Source organism: Emydura macquarii, unplaced genomic scaffold, assembly GCF_026122565.2.
Source record: "Emydura macquarii macquarii isolate MOO-44397 ecotype Brisbane River unplaced genomic scaffold, CSIRO-AGI_Emac_v2 contig_2481, whole genome shotgun sequence".
Taxonomy (NCBI): domain Eukaryota; kingdom Metazoa; phylum Chordata; order Testudines; family Chelidae; genus Emydura; species Emydura macquarii.
In genome coordinates this window covers 1555433-1577020 of record NW_027132618.1, presented here as the reverse complement: position 1 = coordinate 1577020, position 21588 = coordinate 1555433, and the positions used below count along the sequence as shown (strand labels likewise).

Sequence of the window (21588 nt, the reverse complement as noted above, 5' to 3'; positions counted from 1 at the left end):
GGAGACCGGGGCATCCCTCCCTTTGAGCGCAGAGGCCAGGCCCTGCCCTTCCCCTAGGGGCAGACATGATGCCATCCCCACCCGCCCATTGTGTCAGGAAGGGGCACCTGGCTGCAGGCCCGGCCCCGTGCTCGGTAGGCGGGTGCCCGCAGCGCAGGGCTGGGATCTCTGGAGAGCTGCTCCAGCGTGGGGACTCGGAGCGCAACCAGCGCTCCACACTAGGGTCATGCGGGTAGGGGGGCGGCTGGTGTCTCCCTGGCGGGCTCTGGTTAACCCACGGAGGACACGGTTATGCCGCGCTTTGAAGTTGTGGGTTGATGCATGTTTGTTTTCGACAACCAGTGGCACAGGGCTGTTCAGGAGCAGCTGGGGATCCTGTAGATCCCCAGAACTGTAGACCTCTTTTTCAAGGCTCGGCATGCCCCTTCAGTTATGAGGATCTGCCACCATCCTCCTTACATTCTCCGTGATGCTTACCCAATTCACCTGGTTAACTATAATTTACGCTTATATAAGTATTTTGGTTAAGAATGAGAGCTGATCAGAAAATAGGGGGAAAATACTAATGAAAGTAGTTAGCTTCATTTGGATAAATCCTCCAGTCAGCTCTATGAAGAATACAATTATTAAACATTTTTGGATAATCAAAGTGACAGTAAAAGCCTAGGATTAAATATTAAAGGAACTTATTGTACAAATATGCCACTTTTGTGTGTGTAGTACCTGCGCATGTGTGGCGAATAAATTTGGATGTTCCAGAAGAAGCCAATCAAAATGTTTCTTTTGGTGCTACTGATCGCTGGTGGGAGCAAACAGATCTGACCAAACTGATCTTAGCCTCAAACAAACTGCAGTGTCTCTCTGAGGATGTCAAACTTTTGCCTGCTCTCACTGTACTGGACGTAAGTAAAGAGCACCTGTTATGATCAGATTGTGCTTGCATTCTGGTAGGGTGGGGGGAAGGACTAGATTTCCTCACAGAAATCTCAAGTTTCCCACTCTTCTATTTTGCTGAACATATTAAAGTGGTATTGATGTGTTCCTAGGGAAATGTAGGAATTGCTATAAAATCAGATTAAGGGTGCATCTAATCTAGTATCCCGTTTCTGACAGTGGCCAGTACCAAAATGTTTCACAGGAATGTTCCGGATACTCCATAACAGACAATTATTAAATAACCTGCCCATGAGGACCAAAGTCCAGTCCTCCTGTTGAATAGAGATTTGCCAAGATAGTGTCTTTGAGGAAAAAAGACACTTGGGGGATCTGCAGAACCCAAAAAATAATTGAGTCCCTTGTCCACACTGCTTCCCACAATCTGTTTAGATATTTATTTAGCCACCGTCATAACTGTATCTGAATACCTCAGGTTCTGGTACATTACTAATCCTAAAAGCACTGCAATAGCACTGTAATATCTAGTGAATGTACTTTTGGGGTCCAGAGTTCTGGCACCTGGAGTGCTGCAGAGGCAATGTGCTCAAATCCTGGCTGCGAGATCGCACACTTTAATGCACATAACCAGTTAAAACAGTGGTACTGGTTGGTTTGGGAGAGAATTGTTTCTTCTTTCCTGGAGGGAAGGTTGCTATGGCAATGCCTTTTTCTGGATGGTAACTGGGCAATAAGGGCATTTGGATGGAGTTCCTGGAGGATCCCCGAAGGAATAAAAAATTAAGGAATAAATATAATCAGATCTTGGAAAAACTTAGATACAGCCAGAGGTAGACACAGAAGATCAGAAGGGTGGGTGGGGGATCTCAGAGCAAAGGATTCAACCATAGCACTTTGTGTGAGAAATGTCCCCATCAAGCCACTGGGAAGAAGAGAACTGGACTTCCCAGTAGAGAAATATCTTTTATCTTGACTTCTCGGTGTCTGATAAATTCTCCTCTGCACTTTTCCTCCTGTCTGATGGGGAAAAAAGCAGAGCTTTTTACTGCCTGTCCACTGCAGCTGGTTGAAGGGAGAGGCTCTCTCTGCTTCCTCTGTACTCCACTGGGAGAGGTTGTTTTTTCACTATTTCCCTTCCTTTTCTAATCATTTCTCACCTCTGCTGCTCACAGCTTTTCCTGTCAACTGAGTGATGCTTTACCAGACTGGTAACTCTGTATTTTAATTAGTAATGAAATTACCCTGGCAATTGGCACTTCTCAGGCCCTTATACAACATTTTCTTTTGTATGAATGTAGCAAAGTTTGTTTTCTGGCTATAAAAGAAAGAGTATTTACAATCAGCTACACTTCTAAAATCTTTTTGTTCCCAGGTACATGATAATCAGCTGACATCTATTCCTTCGGCTATAGGATTGTTGGAAAATCTTCAGAAGCTTAATGTCAGGTAAATATTTTACAAAATTTGAATACAGTAAATATTAGTGTGCATGTGTGTAGTGGTTGAGAAACTTAAAATCTTCTAAAATTGTCTGCCTGTATTTTAAGAGAGGCTCTCTAAACCACCATGTTCAGTGTTAAGTGGCTTCATTGTAGTGAGAGGAGTGTAGTCAGGCTTTTCATTTGATATTTTAGTGTAAAATTAATAAATTGAAAAAGTCCCATTTTGGGCCTTGATTGTGTAAAGAGCTTCATGAAGATAAACTGCTGTGCGCAGGCAGAGACACATTGCGTGAGCATTGGGGTCTGCCTTCCTGGTTCTCCTTTCTTGATTGAGGCCTTGATTTTTGTAACTTTTAAAAACTGTTATTGGTCAATGTTTGAATTCATTAATTTTTCTATGCACAGTTCTTCCTGCTAATTTTCAGAGCGTTTAGCCCAGTGACTTAATCCTTACTTTTGTAAATCGAAGACTCTGGATCTCTCAGGTTTGAATTCTTAGTCACAATATTTCTAAGTCATATTCTTATCTGGAAGGTGATTCCCCACTGCTGATACTTGACACGTGAGGATGCTTAGAGAAAACAGTGATCTGAGCATGCTCACATGAGTCTTACAAAATTGTCATGAAAATTTACCAGCTCAGATACAGAATTGACTCATTTGATTGACTGATAAAGGAAAAACCTAAGGACATCCCATTTACCTACTGAGGTCTGTTTAGTGGGGGGTTTTCCCCCCAAAAATATCTCCTGGGACTAGTGGGTGAATAGAATTCTGGCAAGGCAGCCCTAAAGACAAACTGACAGCACTTCTTGCATGAAGGCCAGGATTATTTGTTGTTAAACACATTCAGTAAGCGAGTGGAAGCCTGTGTCTTGGAGATGTGACTGCTTACAGAAAACATACGTTGTCTGTACATTTAAATATTTTTGATGTAATAAAACTTGTTTGATTTCCTGATGAATGTACATTGTATGTGTTACTTTTCCTATCACATGACAAATAAGGATGTTGGAGACTCTAGGCATTAAGGATGGAATTTTGCAAAAGGAGCTAGGCACCCAACTCTCTTCACTCATTAAAAGTCAGTGAGAGTTGGGGATGCAATTCCTTCACTTCTTCTGAGAGTCTCAGCCTAAGTTACTATACGTAGCAAGGTACATTGCTTTCTGGTGATTAGGTGCTTGATCTGAAGCACACTGAAGTGGACATTACTTCAGTGAGCTTTAGCTCAGACACTAGACTTGCAAGGCATCTCCACAAGCCTTTATGCTCTTTTTTTGAACAAATTTTAAACACTGAAATCCTCAATATTTGGGTTTTGATATGATCCGAGAAGGCCTTTCCTTTTAGCTTTTCATCCATTAATTCTTCAAAGGAAGATGTGCAGTCATTTTCCTCAGTCTAACAGTTTCAGTTTAAAGGATAAAAAGTACACTTCATATGGAATGTGTTTGACAATGATATTTTAAAAGCTTATTCACGTTGAGAAGTGGTTCTTACTATATGAACTTTCAGATTTGTGGACTGAAAAACAGAGGTACAATATTCTTTGTTTAAGATGCTGTCTAATAGAATAACAAGTAGGCAAGACCTAGCTGAAGCTTAACTTCAGATGGTGGTTTAAAGTCTTCTTGAGCAAATAAACACTGGGGAGGAGAACCTAGGAAACTAACCACAAAAAGCTGTTTAAATTTTATATCCATTTACATTTGTACTACTACCTTAACTCTGTCTTGCATAGTGCTTTATGAAACAGAAATATTTCATAGACAGTTGGGTTTAGAAGAGATTCATTCTGATGTATCCCTTCACATTTATTTATTTATTTATTTACTAGCCATAACAAGCTGAAAAATATTCCAGAAGAGCTGACACAGTTGAGACACTTGAAGAGCCTGCTTCTCCAGCACAATGAGTTGAGTCACTTACCAGATGCGTTTGGACAGCTTATCCGTTTAGAAGACTTAGTAAGTTGCATCTTTTTTTAATGGATTTTTTTCTTGGTTGGCTAGTTTATCTGCACTTTGCTATTGGCAGTTCAAAAAGCCCAGCTTTGATAGGGCTACCACTTAAATCCACTTTATAAGTATTTTAAAATATTCTCATGGTTTCTTTATACCATTGGATGTGACATTGTGTCTGATTGAAATTTTGTTCTTTGGTTTGCCAAATGTGTGAGCTTTTAGCAGCATCACACTTAGCTAAAGAGAATAGATGGAAAGTTTATTATCTTGAAGTTAATATTAAAACCTTTCCCAAGTCTTTCAAATGCGCCACAGAAAGTCAAAGGGGCAAGGACTACTAAGTCATTTAGGCACTTTTGAAAATCCCACTGTTGTTGTCATGGACAATGAAATAATCTATCAATACATAGCAGTGGTCAAAGAAAAGCCAAAAAATGTAAGGATGTTTGAAGTATGAGATAGAAAACAATACTGTAGTAGGTGCTACTACCACCACTGCTGGAGAACCAGGTCTTCCACTCTAAGAGAAGGAAACTCCCTTAAGGGAGGGAAACTCCCATACATGCTACCCAACTCCATTTGATATTCTCTCTCAGTAATTAACTTTGCACATGTGCTGTTTCTAAACACTCTTCAATGCCATTTTGTCTACCATTTCTCAGTTCTTTTTTTCCCCATCCAGGATCTTTCCCACAACCAACTTGCAACCATTCCATCCAGTTTTGCTTCCCTAACCAGCTTGGTGCGACTCAATTTGGCCCATAACCAACTGAGGAATCTGCCAGCAGAAATCAGCGCAATGAAAAGTAAACTAGCTTCCTACAGCATTTTAAATATCTTACAATAAATCTAAAGTCTCTTATCTTGAAAGATGTTGCTTGCATTTTTTATTGCAGCTGAATAAATAGGTATAATATATTGGTAAAGGTAATGGAGAAATCTGAAATAAGTCATAGCTCACAGGTTCTCCTGGATATCAAACTTCAGCTAGCCGGTGTTTCTTGACAAAACATGGGAAGTATTTAAAGAAGAGCAAGACTGAACCTTGCTCTGCTTTGAGGCTAGTGTTCTTGTTAAGACTATATTACAGATGAGCCTTTTCCTTATTGCATATGCTGTATGAAAAACCAAGCACATAAAGAAGGTGGTGGAATTAGATCTGGGGAAAGTATAAATGGATTATGTGTAAAAGTTTATCTTTAATCTTTGAATCATCTTAAATCATCAGGCTTAATAGCCATTTAAGCTAAATATGGACCATAATTGCTGTAGCAGACAAAGAGGAACAGATTGTGTTCTGATGGTAGACTGTTAGTTTCTAAACTGACATAGTTAGGGCAGTTACAGTGTGTGAAGACCAGCCTATGATCTTTCAATACCACCTCCAATCCCAGCCCCAAAACAAGGCCTAGTGTGTGGCCAACTGGTCTGCATTGTCATTGACCACTTAATATCTAATGTGGATAGAGTACTCTGAAAACCTTTGAAGCCTGTTTATAATTAGACAAACAGAAGACTTTTGCAAACACTGAAGGTGTAGTTACTCCTGTAATTGACAGCTACTAACACAGTTTATTTTAGAAGAGCATATTTCTGTGTGCTATCTTCTGCATCTCTAGTAAAAGTATGTTTTAGAATTTTTGATATTTCAGTTTTTCACCACTGAAATTATTTCCATAGGCTTAAAACAACTGGATTGTACTAAAAACCACCTGGAAACCATACCTTCTGAATTGGCCAGCATGGCATCTTTAGAACAGCTTTATCTAAGAAAAAATAAATTACGTTACTTACCAGAATTTCCATCATGCAAGTTACTGAAGGTAAGTTTTGTTACAGCTTCTGTAATCTTTTGTAATTGCCGCTGTCAGAAGACAGGATACTGGACTAGATGGACCATTGGTCTGACCCAGTATGGCCGTTCTTATCTAAATGTGTTGGAGTAACTTTTTTTCCTTAACTTTGCTTTGCTGTTATGAACATGTAAATTATCACAAATTACTTTAAACATTAGCTTAAACTATAATGCTAATAGCAGTTGCAAGTAACAGTAAAACTTAAACTGGAAGACAAATCTACAACTATCTTTAGATTTGGGAAAATAAGAATTTGGATCGCTTTTAAGGGGAATGACTGAAAAACTGAATGTAATAATATATAGTAGATATGGTTTATACTAGTCTCTAAAAATACTTTGTTTTTCCAAGCATTTTGTAAAATGATGGGCTGTCAATCTAATCTGTATCCTACCTAACATGAAAATGGGCCTATTTTGAATAAGGGTACTCTGAAAGCTGATATGAGAAGCACATCTCTCCATGTATAGACTGTAAATTGTATTCACATTTGTTTTGTGATTTTAAAACTGTATCTTGAGTACGAAAGGCAAAACCTAAAAGAAATCCCATTGATATCTGCAAGGCCTAGTTCTGCTGTATTCTGAGTCATATGGATGTACACATAGTCATATAGTGTAAACCTATAGCAAAACCTATCTGGATCATTGTGCTCTGAAGTCCGATGGTCCAGACTTACTGGGAATGACGTTATTGCTATTCCTAGCTTTTTGTTGCAACGAAGATATATATTTTTTCTATACACCCAAACCTTATATGCAAATGTCAGTTTGTGACCAAAATTCCTAATAGTTGATGATGAAGGATATTGCATATTAGCTGAGTGACAGACTCCTAATTTGCTAACAGAAATGGGAAAAATAGAATGCTTATTGTTGTGTGCTTTCTAAGTCTGTATTGAAGTCTCTTAAATGTTTTGATGAAGCAAGATTTGTCTTCTGTATATAGGCTCCCCACTTACAAGGGAACCTACTCCCTCTCTTTTCTGTGTACCTCTTCTCTTCCTCCCTGCATTGAGAGCATATCTGTTTAATATTAAAAAGTTACAGGGCTAATTATAAATAAATCATCAGTTAGTATAAGCACCTTTGTTAAGGGATATTAGTTTTTATAACATGAGGAAAACATAGGAAAAGGCTATGAAGGAAATGAAAAAAATTCTCCTCTTTAGTAATTAAGCCATGTTTTATTTTTATTATAATTGATTGTCTGTTGTATCTATAACAATGTTCTGTTACTTTTCAATAACACACCTTCAGAAATGGGATAAGCAACACAGCTTTAAGGATAGAAAAGATTTAAGGCTAAAAAGTTCAAACATGGGTTCTTATGGACAAGAAGGTTCAGAAGTGACTTGTAATTATGAGCATTACCCCCTTCTCCGTGTCAAGTTGGACGCCCAAAAATGAAGGTGCAGAGTTGAGATGAATAAATTACATTTTGCCACAGAAATATAATTGTGATTTCTGCTTCTATAGGAGTTACATGTTGGTGAAAATCAGATTGAAGTGTTAAATGCAGAGCATCTTAAGCATCTGAATTCTCTCTGTGTGTTAGAGCTTAGAGATAACAAGCTAAAATCACTGCCTGATGAAATTACTCTGCTTCAGGGGTTGGAGCGACTTGACTTAACCAACAATGATATTAGTAGGTAAGATTAAAAACCACATGAATCTGTGGTGAGGCATAGCTAATGAAATCCATCTTCATTGTTTGAAGCAGTGAATTATTATTCTAATAACTCTGTAGTTATAAATGTATATTGTGCTTCAGTTTTTTTGTAAAATGATTGTTATAAAAAAAATTGAACTCTGAACGGGTTCTTCTGATTCACTACCTTTTGTGGTCTTGATTCTACTACATCTCCTTTCTTACACAAGGATATCACATGTCTCTTACTGTTAAACCTAAGGTTCACAATACTAGGCAATCTGACTGACCGGTGCTAACCATATAATACCTTTGTTGAAGTCACTCTTTGAAATAAGGTACTTCTATTTGCAGCTTACCTTATGCTCTGGGGAACCTTCCTCACTTGAAACTCCTGGCACTAGAGGGAAATCCTATGAGAACTGTTCGAAGAGACATTTTACAGGTAAGTACACTTAGGAATCAGATACAGCTTGATATATTTGTACTATACATGCAAAAAACTATGTTAAAGGACTTTATTTAAATTACAAAGGGAAGCAGTCAAAAGTTAGGGAATGCCAGAATTAAGGTTTCCTGTGTAACCTTAATTCACGTTGTCCCCTGCCATGTATATGCTTTTATGGTATAGTCTTTTCTTATTTTATTATATCATACCTCATTCAGTGCACACGATGGATATTCAGCTAGTGAGCAGCTGTTTAATACTTTGTTTTCCTCCTCATTCTTTATTGTGTAGCCTGCATACTATTCAAAGCCTGCTGTGAATACAGAATTACTAATTTCCTTGTGGGGTTTTGTGCAGGTGTTGACTCACTCCAAGTACCCCATTGTGGCTGGGTGTAGGTGTAGCAAGCTCTCCTCTTCCCGGGCATGCCCTGCAGAGAACTGCTCCAGCCTTGCAATGGTCTGCCTGCTCTTGTGAATCAGCCCTTTGTCCAGGTCACATATATTTATGTCTGCCCTTTTGGGGATACATAAAGAGTCTAGCAACATATAGTCATCATATGGTCAGGCGAAGGGCTCCAGGCCTCCCTGGGTCAAGGTCTCAGGGTCTTGACTCTTTGATTTCAGGGCCTTTTCTTGTCCCAATTCCCCCATATCAGGAATAGGCACCTGCCCACTCCTAGGGTTCAGTTCCAGGCTCAACTATAGGCAGCTAAGTTTTGCACCTAAAATGCTACACTTACTTCCCTGGATCACTTCTTGCCAGTCCCCCCTTTCCCAGTGTATAAAGTCACTAAAAACTGAAATCAAAGGTAAAGTCTCAGACCTTCTGAGGGTTTGCATGTCCCTTCTCTTTGAGTTTGCCAAAGTCACCACAGCCAGAAAGCTCAGGCAGCTGAACCACCTCCAGAGCTTCTTCCCAGGAGCTGCATGTGTAGGTCAATTTATCTCCGCGGTCTGCCCTCCGAGTGAGCTGGTCTGTTCTTCTTATTGAGCTCCTCTGAGCCATACGTGCTTTGCAGGTGTGGCAGAGTAGGGTTGCCCAATCTCAGAGTAGGTTCTTAACTTCTCTTTGCTGGTACAGGGTTTGTATACTCCATCACAGATGCTTGTCATTATAGTATCTGAGTGCTTCAGAAATCATGGATTATTGTTTACAATACCCCTGTGAAATGAGGCTGTGATATTACCCCCATTTTACAGATGGGGGAACTGAGGCACAGTGAGATTAAGGTCAGAAGTATCCACAGATTTTGGCTGCCCAATTTGAGATACCTAGAACCTGATTTTTCAGAGCACTTAACATTATATAACACTTTGTATGTTCAAAGCAGAACTCCCATTGACTTCAGCTGCAGTTTTGTTTGCTCAGTGCTTCTGTAAATCAGACCCCATTGTCTCAGTTAGGCACCAGTAAATGAGGAATGCACAATTAGTAACTACCTATGAAAAGTTTGGTTTAAATGCCTGTCCTAGCATCACATAGCAACTCTGTGGCAGAGGCAGGCGTAGAATCCAGTTCCCCAGAACAGCATTCATCTGCTTAACTGTTAGGCCATCCTTTTTTTCCCCCTGCAATCCCCTGCTTCATTCACTATATACCTTTGACAGCACACATCTATGTAGGGTGTGTCAGGTTGCAGCCCCTCTTCCAACTCCTTCAGAACCTTTTACTGAGGTTCTGGCTGTGCCTCTCCCCTCACCTCCTGATTTTTTGCACACCCCATCTGTGGCCCTACAAAGTTGCAGGACCATCTTGTCAGCCTCCTCCTGGCACTGGCCAAAATGGCCATCCATTATGCCAGGAGGAGGAAGCTGGATGGGGGGTGATCTGTGGCTGTGGGGCCTATTTCCATTCCCTTATCCAAACATGTCTCTGAGAAGAATCCACTGACTCCCTGAATGCCTTTGAGGAACAGTGGGCACCTGTTGGGGGAGGGGGGGTTCTCTGCTCAGTGTCCCCCTCTAGATCCCTGATTTGTTAATGTTTGAAACAACAGAAATGGGAGTGAGGTCATTTGTTGTCTCCAGAAATTAATTGTGGCCTGGGCTTAGTGGTTCATCCCCCTTAACTGAGGGGACAGGCCTTTAGTTATGAGTGGGCCTAAACCCAGTCACAGTTTCTCTCTTCCCCTGCGCTCTCCCTCTTTTCCAGTCCCAGTCTCACTAGCTCCTTGTCCCATCCTTTCTCTCCCACTAGTCCAGCTCTAGTTAGGTTCCCTCTTCCATGCTGCCTGGATGTCAGCAGGGAGATCATTGAGAGCGCTGCAGAGACAGACTACATACCCTCAGTTCTATTTCCTAGCCCTGCAGCAGCCAGGAGTGACAATTACAGGGAAAATATGGCTTCACCTCTATATCCTGAGGCTGGAGGAAACCTGACCAGTCACTTTATGGAGAAGTGTGTACAGAAAACTGAACTGATCACTCTGTGAGGAAGTCTCTACTGAACTTGTGTGAACTGAGATTTTTCAAGGGCTTATGAAATTTAGTCAAATCTGGGTGGATATTCACAGGACCAGCCCAATTGCCCACCCCCTGCCAAATTTCAAGTCCTTACTCCAAAGCATGAAGGCATTAGCACTTCTTAAAGAAAATGTCACCAGAATTTTTTAACATTGGCAAAACAATGTTTTTTTCCTGACTTCATACTTGGAAATGGCTGACATTTTCCAAAAACATTAGCCTGAGGCAGATACCAGACATGAAAATCTTCAGCCCAAACGATTAAAGTTTGGCAAAGTTGGTAAGCATTTGAAAACATGGTCTTATAATGGGAAGTGTCAGGCAACCTTAATAACATGAAGTGCTATGAGCCTTCCCTACAATATTGACACTTTTCATTCATTGTTTCTAATAAAACGACAGAAATGCTGATTAACAAGTGCTTTTATCTTTGTTTTTTCTCTGCATTTTTAGAAAGGCACTCAAGAACTTCTGAAGTATCTGAGAAGCAAAATCCAAGGTACACTATACTGTGCAATATATGTTGAAAGAAAAGACTTAAGAAAATAAGTGTTGAGGCTTTAAATGCCTAATAACTTAACCAGGGCAACTGTTGTTCTATCTCATCTAGTTTTCCTAGTATGATTAGCAATGCTCTTTTTCCACAATAATTTGTTTTTATAATTCAACACTGATGTCTCCTTTCCTCATTTTCACAGAGGATGACACCAATTTGACTATATCCAAATAATGAGAATTTGTTCTGGGATATTTAGAATAACGTTAATTGTAAAATGTTTTCCTCATGTGCTCCTGTGAGTTTATGGCCCCTAACTTCTTCATAAAGAATTTAGATGTTAGCTTTTTTTCTGAACCTCCCAGTTGGCCTGTGTCCTGCAGTTCTCCCTTTTTAAGCTCCTTCATTTGCCCAGTGGCTTGATTGTACGGTGAGAAATGCTGATCCTCTACTTGAACGTTAATTGTACTTGCAAAATAACCTTACCCTGGGGATTACAAATTTAAACTGCCTTAGTAGTTGTATATGTAGGTGAGTCTCCCTTAAACTGTCTTTTGTGCCATCAGGACTTACTTTAGCTAATTAAGAATGTAATTGTGAACAGCAGTATTTTTGGCTTGCCTGTAACTAGAAGGAAAAATAATTATTATAAATGTTCAAATCCAGGTTCATCTTAACTGGCCTCTCTCTGTTTAGTGGTTTATTTCCATTAGCGTTGTTGTGGCTAACTTGAGAATTAGATTGAATGTTTCAGGAACGTTATTTCTCTGGACAGCCAGTTTGATACTTTGGTGGGGTACTTTCTCTGTATGTTGAATGGAGAAAACTGATTTGATCTTGGAAAACATACCTTAGAATCTAGCCTCTACCACTCTGGATAGCAGAGTTTAAAAGCTCTGTAATAGTAAGAAAGACCCTGGATAAAATTTTCAAAAGCACCTAAGTGACTTATGAGTCAAAGTCCCATTTTTAAAAGTAACTTTAGAATCTTAGGAACTTTTGAAAATGAGACTTTGGTTTATAAACCACTTAGGCGTTTTTGAAAAATTTTAGGTTAGAATTTGGGTAGATTAAATGGTGGCAGTTACTGATTATAATGAACTTTAATGTGGAAATGTTTGTGGCTCATGGATGGTTATTTGTTTCTATAGATGACTGCTGAAAATATTCTTTGGCAGGGCCTGAACCCACCCCACACTCATCCTGAAGTGCAGATCCTGTCCCATGGCAGGTGCTTGCTCCCCACTCTGGCCCATTGACTCCCAGCTCTGGTCTGTTGGCTCTCGCTGCTCTAGATGCAGAGGAGCCTGCCATAGCATCATTTGATGTGCACATCTGCATGCACCCGCACCCTTTTTGGCTTTGGCACTGCCAGATGCAGCGCCTTCGGATCTGTCCTTTCCTTCCCCATCACCTCAGGATTTATGCCTTCCCAAGGGAGTTTCAGCTCGTCCCAGTGAACTGTCTCAGGAAGTACTGCTCAGAAGCCAGCTGCCCCCTCTGGGGACTGAGGAATCTAGTTACAGCTGCTGGGATTCGAGAGCCAGCAACCTCTCCTCCACGATACACCACCCTGCCCTCTTCCTGGCCCTGGGTGTCATCAGACATGGCTTCACTTGCCAAACTTGCACCCAGGAAGTGTGATGGCTCAGAAAATAGATTGTGGGGGGATGGGGACTGATCCCTCTCTAGCCTTAGCTCCACCCACTGCTTGTGCTTGTTTCTGCCCTTTTCAAGAGAGAAAATTGCTCCATGAATCTTTCTACCATATCCAGAATTTCTCAGGATCTTTCATTTGAGTGACTCTGTTATAAAACTAATGGGAAAAATATAGTACCTTGCCTGAAAACTAATTAAATTATCTAGTGATTTGGTTTGCATGATAAATAGATATCTATAAATAAAGTACCTCATACATTTAGGACTTTAGAGAAACTTTCTCCATTTCATGTAGAAGGGGTCTTGGTAGCACGTATTTTGAGCATAGCTGTTTGAATACACATACACATTCTGTCTCCTATAAGACCTTTCACTGACCATGTATGTTTGTTTTATTCCTTTTTATACTGTGTTTATCTCTTTGCACCAGAAGATAGCAGTATTAAACAGTCAGTTCAGTGCCTTGTACAGGGTTGCACATGGCTTTTGACATTGGTAGTCAATAGGTGGACTGCGGGCCAAATCCGGACCGCCAGATGTTTTTGAACAAACCCCAAAATCTTTTTATTTTCTTATAATTATCATTATTGTTATTTTTAAAAATTATTTTCTCTGGAGTCTGGACTTTGCTTATATCTTGACCAAAAAATTTGGACCTTGACAAAAATAATTGACTCCCCTTGGCTTTTGAAATGTCTGTTTCAATATTGTCCTGAAAAATTCAATCCTAGCAGTAAGTGGGTAATGTGAATGTGGATATAGATAGTTTATCAGACTCCCAAAGTCCCATTTTCAAAAGCTCCTAAGCATCTAAAGTTATATATAGTTCTTAGTTTATATGGAGATGCTATGTGATAGATGATAAAGTTATTAAACTTACTGCAATATCTATCTAGGTGCGTTTGTTACTATGAGCTCTGAGTGTTAGATAACTGATGGCTACAGCAGTCCTGTTTCATAGAAGCTTGGTTTGAAAAATAATGCATGTTGCTGGTTTTGATCACTCTGAATTAAAAGCTTGATTGGGTGTGCTAATCTATATCTCTTCCACATGTTTTCATAAGTGCTGCTTAAAGTCTGTATAGTTTCCTCCTTTAGTGGAAATTAGGCTTAGAATATAATTGTACTTTCTGACGGTTCCTTACACAAACCCAGCAATTCTCAAACTTTTTGTATTGGTTACCCCTTTCACATTGCAAGTCTCTGAGTGCAACCTCCTTACCCCTGTGAGCACCTGCCCCTGGCCCCCACGGGCTCTCCACTCCCCGTTTGCCCTTAACCTCTGTGGGCTCCCCACTCCTGCTTCGCCCCTAAGCCCTGCATTGTGTACTCTTCACTCCTTCCTGTGCCCAGCTGGGGAAACAGCTGCATGCAGGGAGCAGCGGCTATTGCTGTTTGCTCCCACCTCGAAAGCTGTTCCTCCACGCACCCCCAGGGGGCTGGGAGCGGTGAAACAGGGAACAATGGCAGGTCACTTTCCCCACTTGGGCTGCCTAAGGGTAGGGCAGAGAGCAGCAGCTGCTGAGGTTCACCTCACAGCAGTGCCCAGTGGGGAAAGTGACCTGGATGCAGGGAGCCCTGTCATTGCTTCTCGCTCCCTCTTCCCTCCCCAGTTTCCTAGGTGGGCACGGAAGAACATTGGGGGTTGACCAGTATCTGTGTATCACCGCTTGCCCCCTCCCCTTATGTTCCTCTGCCAAGAGGAAGCAAGGAGGCTCCCAGCCCCATGCCTGGCAGAGGTCAGGGCTCACAGATGAGGGGGTCACAACCCCCAGTTTTTGAACCAATGCACTAACCAATGGGTACATGGTACCTTAAGGCCTGTTGTCGCAGCTCCATACATACATAGTTTATAGCTTTGGTTCCTTTAATCCTCTGAATTTACTAAAGAGATACATTCCCGACTGTTCCCTAACCACTGACGCCATTTTCCTCAATATAGTAGATGATAAACAATAGGGTCTCTAGAGAGGGGTACTATATGTGTACTTATACAAGTATTAACATTTATTAAATGCTGTTTTTTACACATGTGGTTATGTTTTCTCTAGATGATGCAACTAGCCCGAATGAGGAGTCTCCTGTGACAGCTATGACTCTTCCAAGTGAGTCAAGGATTAACATACATGCCATAACTGTGTTAAAAGTATTAGAATATAGGTATGTGTTTTGCAAGGCTATCTATTTCTAGAACTGTAATAATCCTTTCTTATTTTACATTTCCTTTGCTTTGAGACTCTCAGTAGTAGAGCTGGTCAAAACTTTTTTTGATGAAGCTTTCTTCATGACTGGCCTATGCCAGCTGACTCAGGCTCGCGGGGCTCTGGCTGTGGAACTATTTAATTGTGATGTAGACATTTTGTCTCCGGCTGCAGCCTGAGCTCTGAGACTCTTTCCCCACCTTGCAGGGTCCTAAAGCCCAGGCTCCAGCCAGAGCCCGGAATGTCTGCACTGGAATTAAACAGCCCCTTAGCCTGAGTCAGTGGACGGAGGCCAGACATGGATTTTTAATTGTAGTGTAGTCATACTCTGGGAGACCGAGGTTCAAGTCCCTGCTCCAAACCAGATAGGGCTTGAACCTGGATCTCCCACGTCCCAGGTGAGTGCCGTAACCACCACATGAATGTGGCTATTCTGGTGTGTGTCTGTCTCTTTCTCTCTCTCATACATATCAACAAGCAAATTTGAATGACAACTAATGTTTGTCATTTTTTCAGTTTTCTCAAATGCTCTATGGCAGAGTTTCTTTAAAGCTCATTGAAATGTTAATGCATCAGACACTTTTAGCACCTTTTATCAGATCTCAAGCATTTTAGAAATATTAAGCACTGACCCTCCTAAAACCCCTTTGTGGTTTGTAAGGAATCTCTTCAACTACTTTTGAAATGTAAGCAATGCTTTACAGGTTAGGCCAGGACGTGGAAAAATACCACATCCATTCGAAACTGCAGGGTGACTGTGCACAATGTAATTTTTGGTATTGGAATTGGGCCAGAACAGTAAGGTTAATGCCCGTTCTCTAATGAAAAGTGCCATGAGATCTTTAATTACCACAAATGTTCAGAAATTCAGCTTTATTTCTCATCTGAGAGATGACAACTCCAGCAGCAGGGACCGCTTAGCACTAAACTGGGGCATTGGTTCTGAGGTGAGAGTGACAATCCCAACATCTCTTCCTGTTGCACTTACCTGTTTGAAGTATTGACTTGGCCCAACATTGCTTATCTTCCACAGTCTGACAACAGATCAGCATCACACCATGAGGTGATAAAGTTGCCTTTACACAAGCTGGCATAGCGCAATGTTCTGATAGCTTCCTGATTAAGAAGCCTTTGAGGAATTTAAAAATATGCTCATTTCAGTGATAAATTTTTCTGTTGATTATCTTTGTCTAAAAGTGAATGAATGTCCAGTTAATGAACAGAGACTGATTGACATGTTCATGTTACTCTGCTAAATAATGTGCTTCTTGTTTAGTGAGAAACAAGCAGCTGTGATTCCTGATGAAATATTTAATGCAGTCGGAAGCAATTCTGTCACTACTGTAAACTTCAGCAAGAATCAGCTGAATGAAATTCCAGAAAGGTATAACTACTCCTTGGTTGATGTCATTACACATCCCAGTAATTTTTTCTCCCTTTGTCCCTCAACAATTTGTTAAAATGTTGTATTTTTAACCTTGTTGCCAAGAATTTTTACTCCATATCTTAATTTCTGCTTCAATACATATTTTAAAATGTTATGAATAGGGCGATTGCACCTTTTCTTAAAAAGAACTTTGCTTATTATGAGTCATGTGCAGGTATGTAACATAGATTCTAGTTGTAGGTGAAAGAAGCATAGCTAGAAGACGACATGGCTGAATAATATTTTCATTACACACGTGCATGTGTGGGTTTTTTTTGTTTTTGCTTTGCTAAATGTTGTTGAAACAAATGAAGGGATACTTCAATGACACTTCAGATAATAAAAATCCAGTAGAGCCAGTTGACTGGTGTGGTGAATCTTTACAAAGTTCACCTTTTCCTATACATAATTTGGGTGGATATAGCACTTTAAGAGCTGACAGTTCTGTGCTGTAGATGAGGTCCAACTTAAAATGCAGCTTTTTCAGGTAATTCAGTTTAGTGTTTCCTGCAAAGATAAATCATTTTCACATTTTCTCCCTCCAGTGATAATCTGGAATCCTGTCCCAACGTTACACCACCAGTACACTAACACTAGATATTACTGGCCTTCATTCTGCCTTAGTGGAAGTCCATGGAAAGCTTTGCAATAACTATAGTGGGAGCGACACAGTCTTTTATTTGTAAAGCACTTAAGAGTGTGCTGTACTAGATTTAAAAGAAGACATGATCCCCACCCAAGGAGCTTACGGACTAAATGGACGACACAAGAATGCACGTAGTTCTAATTTATTTAATACTGCAGTGGTATCTTTTTACTACATGAGTTAGTGTTTGGGGGCCTCGAGAAAGAAGTGAGTTTTGAATGAAGATGTTCTAACCCAGTACTGAACAGGGGAACTGAGAGCTACTGAAATTGACTCCCCTGTCTGGCACAAATAGCCTTGTGGCTCAAGCTAGGAGCCATAGATCAGAACTGCCAAGCCACCATCCACGCAGTGGAGCAGAGATGAAGAATCAGAAGGAGAGTCCACCCAGGGGAAGGAGGAGCCACAATCCTGATCAGGGCCTCTGGGAGCTACAGTAAAATAAATATTAACCAGTAAGAGGAACAGTGATCTTAGCTGTTCTGACAAGCAGAGTATATAAGCTGTAGTACCTAGACACTCAAAAAGGTGAACGAAATAACATTGACTCTTGCTTCTCTATACTAGCTAGTTTCTTGCTGTTATACAGTATTTTACATACTTACCACACTTTTAAATCTTGCAATCCTTATTCAGACAAAATTTGTATTATCTTCAATGGCAGTCTCACTTGAATAAAGGCTGTAGAATTGAGCCTTGCATGAACGCTTATAAATTCTTCTAGGGTGAGCATTTGTACTTTATACGTGATCCTGACGGGGGTCTCTAATAAAAATAAATATATAATGATCATATATGCCTGCATGTCTGTATATAGAGCTCTTATTGTATTGCAGCAGTGCCCAGTATCCCTTGTTATGGACCAGGACTCCATTGCGTTAGTCACTGAACAAAAACAAATACAACTGACAGAGACAGTTATTTTGTTCTATTTCCTCTTCAGTGCAAGTGTGTTCCTACAATTCTGCAGAAAAATCAGTTTATTAAACCAGTGTTTTGTGTCTGTATCTAAATAGCCCCATTTGTTTTGTCACTGTATTAAAGACTTGGTGAGGAAGGTGTAGGTGAACAGCCTATGTGAACAGCTGTTTGACAGGAAGGAATTTCAGGAAGAATCACAATTTGGAGAGATGAGTACTCTGCGTGTTAATTACCTTATTGGTTAAAGTAAGGCCTTTCTCTGAGGGATTTCAATTAACTTCATGAACTTCCAGATAGTTCACATCAGAGTGTCAAAATTATCTCAGCACACTGCTTAGCAGAGCAATAAATATAATGTTCTCTGTAATTCATGATAACGATTCAATGAAACAGAAATTGAAGACGGGAATTTAATTGCAACGTTGAAACGAGCTATTTATTCCCTTTCATTGTGGCTACTAAGAAGAGTTGCTTTTCAGTGCCTTTTTAGTAAAATAACATTTACAGTGAGGAAGTTAACAGTGAAAGTCCAGTCTATTTTTGTCACAGCTCTCTGAAATATTTTGTTTGCGGATTGCACTTTTAATAGTAAAACCTGACATTTGGATAAGTCTTGGCATTAAAATTTAAGTCTCGAGGACAGTTAACTTTCATGAATGCATCTCCCATTATTTTCTTCCTGCCAAAGTTGCCACTGAAATCCCGAAGAGCACAGAAAATCCCTGACTTATCAGAATTCCATAACAAGAAAATTGGTTTTTATAACTTACACAGAGAATAAGAAGATATTTTACTTGTATAATAAACTGTATTTGTAATGGGTTGCAGGATTGTGGAGCTGAAAGAATCAGCCTGTGATGTCAATCTTGGCTTCAATAAACTTTCTTCCATTTCCCTGAAGCTCTGTGTGCTTCATAAATTGACACATTTGGATATCAGGTTTGTGATGTTTTGCTGGATTTCCTTTTAGAGTAATTTCTTTTCATGCCTTTTTAAACCATCTGTTGGTCCAGTACAGCAGTACTGAAATAATTTTTAATTTTTCTAATTGCTTCTGTGATGGTTGAACTATTGGCAGGCTTGGTGTTGGATGATGATCAGGTGGCTTCAACTTAAGCACTGAAAATTGATCAAGTAGACAAGCCCAATGTGAATAAGACATGATCTGACTGAAATGTTCTGCCTCAGAGATGTAAAGGCTCTCATGGAGTTCATGACTCTGAGAAAAGAACCTTAAGGGCAGCTGCAACAGCAGCGCCAAACAGTTATGCTCTCTGAGAATAATATAATCCTCTTGTGCTGCACAAACTGTGTGTGTGTGTGTGTCCTTGGGCAACTATTTATAGTGGCTTCAGTAACTTCCAGTAGGCTCCTTATTGTCGTTCAGATGAATACACTTGATCTTCATAACTTCTCCTGGGGCTCAGGGTGTTCATTCAAGGTGGTAGAATTGTCAGTGGCACTTATTAGCAGTGTGCAGTGCAAAGTGAAAACTAGTGGGGCATGGCAGCTTGCATTGGCATAGTTAAATTAAAACAAGCTGGCTTAAACAAGTTGTCTCCTCAAGCCTCCTTCCTTTTCTCATTTAAGAAGCTCCTGAAAACCTTTTAAGAAAGAAGGTGGGTTTGGGCAGTGCCATTATGTATATGTTCTATGTTAGGGGTGGGATGGGGATGCCAGCTCTTTACACACTTTGAAATGTTCTGCACTGTCCCTACCTGTTGTTTTAGTCCATCAACTCCTTGGATTGTTCTTTCGTATGTCATACTGACCATTGTACGATGCTATATTGAAATTATGGCAGTGACTGTTAAAGATTTGATTTACTTAATTCCTACTCATCCATATTGAAAGTTATTGTCAAATGTGTATGAATGTGATGCCACATTATGAAATGTTTCAGTGTATCTTTATGATAAAACCTTCTCTATTGACTGGCAAAAATCAAAATACTAAAGAAAACAATGATTTCAGTGCTCATCTGCACTGACTTTGATTTTCGCATACCCATGAGGCAGTTTTATGCTTTAGCATAGTGTTAGCAACATCAGCTCAAGGATGGACTAGCACATTTGTTTTCTGGAAAATCTTAATTAAAACCTTAAATTTGCTAAAAGTTAATAAATACTGTTTTTCTTTGTTTAAAATTCAGAAATAACTTTTTGACATCTTTACCTGAGGAGATGGAAGCACTTACAAGACTGCAAATAATAAATCTTTGCTTTAATAGGTAAGTATCCTTGCAGATAAGCCTAGTAGGCCTATTAATATATAACAAGAATTAGACCAGTGTGTGGTATTCCTGATTGTGTGTTTGAAACAGTGTGCCTGGGAGGATGAAAATGGCAATGCTTCCATCTCCTCAATACTACTGAGCCAGTTCATATTAGAGCAGGGGTTCTCAACCTTTCCCAACTACTGTACCCCTTTCCAGAGTCAGAAGCCCGAGCCCTCCCCAAGCCCCATCCCACTGCGTGTGAGGCTGAAGCATGTAACTTAGCTTCGCAGGTCCCCGGGCAGTTGCCCTGCTTCTCACGCCCAATGCTGGCCCTGCACTTGCGACCTCCCCCAAACCTCTCTGGGGGGTTATGACCCTCAAGTTGAAAAACACTGATCTAGATAAGTTGATATACCCCTGGAAGACCTCTGTGTATCCCCAGGGGTATGCATACCCCTGCTTGAGAACCACCATATTAGAGTTATGATTCTGCTAGTAAAGAAATTTTGTTTCCAAGTCACTAATGAAAAAAAAAAGAATAATTTGAGATGTTAGTTATCTCATTTCATTGTTTTTTCAATGAAAAACACCTTTTTCCTGCTTTTGCAGCCTCGGTAAGCACTTTAAATGTTCAAAGCATTCTGCAAATATGTTAAATAAGGAATTGGTTACACTGCATGTCATATTTTAGCAGGTGCAAGTGTTCTTCACTTCCATCTGCTGATTTCTCACACTGAAATATAAATTAACACAGAAACATTCTGTCATTGGTGCAGGGAGTGGGAGGGAGGAAATATACTCTACTTGTGATTTATTTTTTAAAAGTTGTCTCTCTGTATTTTTGAGGGTTTCCTATTGTTCACTGGCTTCATCCTGTTTCCCTGATAGATACATTTTTTAAAATCCTGGCCCTGCTGAAGTCAATGGGAGATTTGACATTGACTTCAATAGGGCTATTATTTTATTCTTCATATTCTACCAGCAATAACATTTTCCCAGACCTAGTGTATCTACCAAAGCCTATCACTTTCTTAACTTGCAATGATCTTGCATCTCCCAATTTTAGTTAGTGGTGGCTCATGGTTTTAGAAAGAAACTACTGTATCCTGATTTGGAGCTGGCTTGAACATTTGGCACTGTTGTTAATCAAAGCTTTTCAGGGCAAGCTGCTTCTTATCAAAGTCTAAACACAAACTTCTGCCCAGCTTGTTGTCTGTTTGGCATGAAACAATCTGTTTGAAAATATAGATTTTGATTCCTTTCATGAATGGCATTTCTCTGTGCTGGTTAGTTTCACAT

At 40.1% G+C, this 21588-nt stretch overlaps 1 protein-coding gene across 3 annotated transcripts in view; it reads left to right on the top strand.

Annotated features, from left to right (window-relative positions):
• Nucleotides 1-21588, top strand: part of LRRC40 (leucine rich repeat containing 40) — a 31329-nt gene that overhangs the window by 585 nt on the left and 9156 nt on the right. For all 3 annotated transcript variants that reach the window (XM_067563370.1, XM_067563368.1, XM_067563369.1), the window contains exons 2-13: nucleotides 721-902; nucleotides 2267-2340; nucleotides 4177-4306; nucleotides 4986-5109; nucleotides 5984-6126; nucleotides 7638-7810; nucleotides 8164-8254; nucleotides 11176-11221; nucleotides 14929-15037; nucleotides 16355-16462; nucleotides 18900-19010; nucleotides 20224-20301. In XM_067563370.1, the coding sequence (XP_067419471.1) occupies nucleotides 5103-5109; nucleotides 5984-6126; nucleotides 7638-7810; nucleotides 8164-8254; nucleotides 11176-11221; nucleotides 14929-15037; nucleotides 16355-16462; nucleotides 18900-19010; nucleotides 20224-20301 (866 nt within the window). In that variant the 5' untranslated portion in view covers nucleotides 721-902; nucleotides 2267-2340; nucleotides 4177-4306; nucleotides 4986-5102. The remainder of the gene's footprint in view (nucleotides 1-720; nucleotides 903-2266; nucleotides 2341-4176; nucleotides 4307-4985; nucleotides 5110-5983; nucleotides 6127-7637; nucleotides 7811-8163; nucleotides 8255-11175; nucleotides 11222-14928; nucleotides 15038-16354; nucleotides 16463-18899; nucleotides 19011-20223; nucleotides 20302-21588) is intronic.